Below are 6000 nucleotides of genomic sequence, written 5' to 3'. Positions count from 1 at the left end.
GGGGGGCACGGCCTAGGAGAGGGTTGGAATAGAAGGGGGGTGGGACCAGGTGCATAGAGCTCGTCCTGTGTTTCCCGCCCAAACCAGGGGCGTGTTCCAGCTCCTTTGCTTTTCTCAGGGGACCCATAGGATCAAACGCCTGAAAAGGCAACACTGCACAGAGCAGCTTGGGATCCTCCCCTGCAGGGCGCCCGACCGAGCCACGTCAGCAGGTGAACCTGTATTGTTGAGGTGAACAGGTAAGCAGGGTTGTAAGCAGCTCCATTTATTCGAGTAAATAGCTTGTCAGGAAATCATTGGTAAACATTACAAAATTAAATACGTTTTCAAAAGCTTGCCAGTATACGGAAAATTCACAAACATAGTTCTTTTAAAAAATAAAATATGTTCGGAGCACCCTTTGATAGACAACGCCTGACCCCTGTGCTTGGACAGGGCCCCGCAGAGACATCTCCCCACAGGTGGGGTTTCCATGGGGGGGCAGCGGGGCCCTCCTGGGGGGGAGGGAGAGTTGCTGCTCTGACCTTTGACCCCACCCACTTCCATCTGAAGGTTGAGCCTCCCCCAAGGAGCTGGTGTATCATTGAGAGGGGCAGGGCAGGTACCCCAGGCTTAGCTCCAAGCAAGAAGACCGAGGTGTAAAGTTAGGGCTAAGAGCCAGTGTCCGCACCATATGCTGCTGAGAGAAGCCAGAAATGCAGTCTCCACCACGCTTCCCAACCAGCGCATGCTCCTCTATCCGCTCTCCCACCCTGCCACCGGCTCACCACTGCATTCACCCCCTCGGGTCAGGTGCTGCCCAGGCACAGAAGTGACCAGAACCTACTTCTAAGAAGGAAGATGCATAATCTGCTGATTCCCTTAGGACCTGCTTTCGTGGAGAGAGGACAATACACAGTACTTGGTTGAAAGCAGAGGATTAATTGCTACACAGTGCTTCCATTTCCCGTTGCAAAACACTGCTCAGGTCGCCTGGGCCCTTCTCTAGAAATCCTACTCGTTCTTCAAAGGAAGGGTTCCTAAAACTCGAAAACACCACAAACGAGGCAATAAGTACATCACCTGGCAAAGCATCCCAATTAATGCAATAATATAAAGTCCATAAATTAAGCCCTTGACCAACTGAACATTTCTGTAGTGCAGCTCACTCAAATAACGGATACACTGAATTCTTTCACTTTGGTGCATAAGGTGGAAGTCGGAGGTCAACAACACTCACGCGAAGACTACCCAGTCGCCTCTTCAAAATATGTGCGCGGTGACGCCCAGCTAAAGGACAACCACGCGTTCATTTCATCAGTGTGAAATAAAACTCACATCTATGTTGGAACTCGGTCGTGTGTAGATACATATTAACGTATATACAAGTAGGAGAAATTCGACATCTGAGTCCAATGAACAACTGAAGATAAAAGGATTATGAAACTAGTTGTAAAAAAACCGTCATCCCTGTATTGTTAGGCCCTAAACATCAGATTTCTCAAAGAAAATCCTGCCTGGCCCCGTCCATCCTTGGAAGTCTGCCTGGTTTGATAATCGCTCGTTGGGCTGAAACCAGAGTCGTGATATCTTGCTATTAAAATAGTACACTAATAAAACCTTTAAAAACAAAAACACTCTTGAATAAGTGTCTAATAGATGTGCATCCTCCCCCCCCCACCAAAAAAAAAGTTCCTCGTAAGGACAACTATTCTTTAATAAAAGTCCTCGTGAAGTCCAAATCCCAGGACCTGGTCCTGGTCTCCAGGCAAGTTCTGCCCTGCGCCAGAATCACACAGACTTCTTCTGGGGGGGACTCAGTTTCCTCATGCCTCTGATCCGAGAGAGCAGCTCCTTGATAAACTCCTAAAAGAGACCAGAAGAAATTAATATTGGGGGAGGGGGGTCCCTTTATCACAATTCGGGTGTAAAATCTGCTTGAAGTAACAGATGCCAAATGAAGTTAACCTTCATTGATGAGTTTGTAAGGATGGATTCATCCCAACTGGTAAAATACAGGAGCTTTTTGAACAAATGAAGAGTGCTTAAATTTTATACCGCAATGCCTTCCAACTGCTATACAGATGCTGCTGGGTGTATGATGGGTTTATGTGGAAAATTCTGTAAGCTGAAAGTGCACTGAATACACCTAACCTACAGAAGATCGTAGCTCAGCCTGGCTGCCTTACACGTGCTCAGAACACTGACATTAGCTACAGCTGGGCAAGGTCATCTGCCTGCCGCTGCCCGGCACCACGAGAGTGTACAGTCCTGCATATCCCTAGTCGGGAGAATATCAAAATTTGAAGTAAGGTTTCTTCTAAGTAAGTATAACTTCCGTAAAGTGAAAAATCATAAGCCGAACCTTCATGAGTCAGGGACGGCCTGTACACTTCAGGGAGAAAACCAGGCTGCCTTCATTCACTGACATTGTCTACCTGGCCCCTGCCAGCAGGCATATGTGGTTTGGATCAATGCTTCCAATCCTTTAATACACCTTTAATCCGAGCCTACAAATCACCCAGGAACATGTCGGCTCTGATTTAGTAGGTCTCAGCTGGGGCCTGCAATTCTGCTTTTCCAGCCAGCTGCCAGGTGATGAAGTGTTAGTCTCTGCACCACACCTGGAAAGCAAGGCTGGACCAGTGGTTCCTGAATTGGAGCGTGCACCAGAATCACCAGGGGGCCTTGTCAGAGCACAGAAGGCGGGGCCACCCCTGGAGTGTCCCATTCAGCAGGTCAGTTGGGGGTGGGGGCCTGAGAACTGGCACTTCCCAGAAGCTCCTGGGTGATGCCTATGTTGCTGGTCCTGGGGTCTTACTGAGAACCACTGGTCTAGACCACAATAAGAGTCTGGTTTTCTCTTTTTACTGCAAATCATAGTTTAAAAAAGCACAGACGTTTAACATTACAGTCTAGTACAGTAAACACACACCTAAAATAAAACTTTTAAGAACAAACACTATATACAATGTACTCCATATTTTCTATGTATTCTAATTTCACTGACCAGGTAATGCTGGGGAAAACCCGCTAAAATGATTCTATGATGCATGGATGAGAACCCAAAGACTGAAGGACAGTCTAAACAGCTTTCAGTTTGTACCATCATCACATTTTACAATATTTGGTATCAACTGACAGAAAAATTTAATAAATTAGCAATGAAACACATTTTACAATGCTTGTGGTCTTTTTCAGGGCAATTTCAGCAGGTGAAGAACTTGGAAGAGAAAAAAACATGCCCATAGGTTGCATCACTCGTAATGAAATAAAAGCCAGAGTTTGAGCTCACACACACACAAATATTTAGCTGTTTAAATAAGTCACATTTCTTAGATAATAATTACTTTGTCTTCCTATCTAGTGTTTGTAAAAGATGAAGCTGACGGCCAATCAGACCTTTTGGTCAGCAAGTGACAGCCGGTGAGTGGCAGAAATGAGCAAAAGTACTCAGAGACCCTCCTCCCCATCACGGGTAGCCTCTGTGGTGATACAGCCCTCGGGTGACCTCCTGGACCAGTCACAGCCCTGGCCACGGGCTCCCCGCTCCTGATGCTGCCCGCACCTACTCTCTGGTCCAAACACAATGAGCTCAGATATTTCATATTTCATTAGACACCTCTATTTCCCTCTCTAGTCATCTTTTCTCTAGTATAAAAGTAATATGAGCTTTTCCTAGAAGACCTGGAAAATACAAACTAGCAATAATTACTCCTCAGAATCAATCACCATTAACATATTTTCTTTTATGGAACATTTTTTTTTACCTAATCAAGATCTTACCATCCTTTTTTCCCACTTAGCATCACGCCAAAGCTTTTCCCGACAACATTAAATTGCCTTTGTAAAAGTTAACTTTAATAGTAATACAATCCTTTATTGCATAGATTTCTACAGTCTGCTTAATTCCCCCATCAGTGGATATTTGATTGGTTCGTGGCTTTTCAAAATTATAAACAACGCCACTGTTGACATCTTTGTCAGCCTCTGCCTTCAGTTTGGATTATTCCCCTTGGAGAGCAATCCGGAAGTGGGTCAAAGGACAACAACATTTTAATCACCACCATTTTTGTTTTTTAATAAAGATTTATTTATTTACTTTTAGAGAGAGGAGAGGGAGGAAGAAAGAGGAAGAGAAACACCTATGTGTGAGAGATACATCAATCAGTTGCCTCTCATGTGCCCCATACTGTGGACCTGGCCTGCAACCCAGGCATGTGCTCTGACTGGGAATTGAACCCGTGACCCTTTGGTTCACAGGCCGGTGCTCAATCCACTGAGCCACACCAGCCAGGGCAAGTCACTACTATTTTTGAACTTGGACAGAATGAAATCTGCACGAGGAAAAGGAGACCCTATTTTACATCTCTGAACATTATTTTATTTAACTTAAAGAATTTTCTAGGATAAAATAATGCCAAATATTCCTCCTGACAGCCAGTTTCCACGTTGAAAAGTTAAGTGCATTTCCTATTGCCCCTTTTACTATGTGATTCAAACAACACGTACTGTGCTGCACATACAATTTCTAATTTTGTGGTTTTTGGAATCTGTTACTCAGCTGACCACTGTGAGAAGTTCCTGTATTTGGGTGTAGATTTCCTTTCTCTCTTTTTTTAAAGCAAAAGTCAAAATTACAAACTCTATCATTTATCTTGGTAATAAGGCTGGTAATTTTTTCTTCACTATTTTAATAACATTTTTCATAAAGATCATTATAAAAATAAAGACTAAAATCATATAAGGACTAATGTAACCTAAATTACAGAACTTTCTTCTTTAAGGCAAGAGCAATTTGGTAATTTAAATCAAATTTCCTCAAAATATTCATTACAATGTGTATAAATCTCAGTGATTAAAAAGTTAAAGTAAGTAACTCATCTTATACTTATGATACGTTAACATTAATGAGTTTCATTTTAAAATTTATATTAACATAATTTATGTCTATAACTTAATATAGTCTATTGTGCATATTTTAAACTGTTCATTAAATTTGCATAATGAGGTGCTCAGCTAAGTTAAAAAATAGCAGGATCAATATTTATTTTCCAGATAGAAACTTGACAACACCACTTGCAACAGAAGGATTTTGTTGATTGCAGATGATTCACAAAGAAAATTCAAGGATCTCTAACCAAAACTACTGGTTGATGGCTCTTGGTTCCTATTATTCAAGAACACTCTATATTTGTAACAGCAACACATCTGATTGACTTCCAAAACAGATCACTCACACTTGGGTCAGGGACCCTCATTCAGTCAGAGAAGGGCTGCCCCTTCAAAGAAATGACACCTGAGTTATGACCTGAATTGACAAAACGAAGCCAGTTTGGAGAAGATCTGGGGGCCCAGGTCTGGGGGTGCATGTGCAGAGGCCTTGCAGAGACACGCGTGAGAAAGTGGGCATGCCTGGCAAAGAAAAGCCCAGGTGAGCATGGTGGGAGCCTTAGTGGAGATGCTGGGGCCAGGCCGCTAGGGCCTCCGTGGACACAGATGGTGAGAGGTCATTCCTGGTGCAACAGAAAGCCACCAGTGGCTTTCGAGGAGAAGAATGCCACCTGGTTTGGGTTTTCAAAGATCCCTTTGGCTGCTGTGTGAAGAACGGCTTTGTGGAGACAAGTGTGAAAGGAAGGGCAGGCTGGAGCTGTTGCAGCGGTCCCGGCCAGGGATGCCGGTGGCTTGGCGTGCAGTGGGCAGAAACTGAAATGGAAATCAGCGGGTGGATTTGGGATCCATTCCCGAGGCAGAGCCCGGAGACCTTGCTGGTGGGCTGAGTGTGGGGGTAGGGTGCAGTGGAGGTTGGGGACAGGAAGGAAGGGAATTAAGGACTTTCATCAGAGGGATATTAGGAGAAAGGTGGTGGCATTTGGTGAGACTGGGGATAACTTCAGGGAAAAAGGGTTTGCAGGTATGAGATGCCTGCTAGGCCCCTGAGGGGAGATATCATGGGACAGATAAATGTGACTTTGGGCTTCAGCTCATGGCTGAATGCATTCATCTGGGCCCCACCAGCAC

The 6000-nt window shown here is 44.4% G+C and overlaps 1 protein-coding gene across 1 annotated transcript in view; it reads right to left on the bottom strand.

Annotated features, from left to right (window-relative positions):
* Positions 1–226: 226 nt before the first annotated feature.
* Positions 227–6000, bottom strand: part of PPP1R14C (protein phosphatase 1 regulatory inhibitor subunit 14C) — a 77152-nt gene continuing 71378 nt past the window's right edge. Inside the window, exon 4 of the mRNA XM_028510793.2 lies at positions 227–1845. Within this exon, the coding sequence (XP_028366594.1) occupies positions 1771–1845 (75 nt within the window). The 3' untranslated portion in view covers positions 227–1770. The remainder of the gene's footprint in view (positions 1846–6000) is intronic.

This window comes from Phyllostomus discolor, chromosome 4, assembly GCF_004126475.2.
Source record: "Phyllostomus discolor isolate MPI-MPIP mPhyDis1 chromosome 4, mPhyDis1.pri.v3, whole genome shotgun sequence".
Classification (NCBI taxonomy): domain Eukaryota; kingdom Metazoa; phylum Chordata; class Mammalia; order Chiroptera; family Phyllostomidae; genus Phyllostomus; species Phyllostomus discolor.
This window is presented reverse-complemented; position numbering and strand designations above follow the sequence as displayed.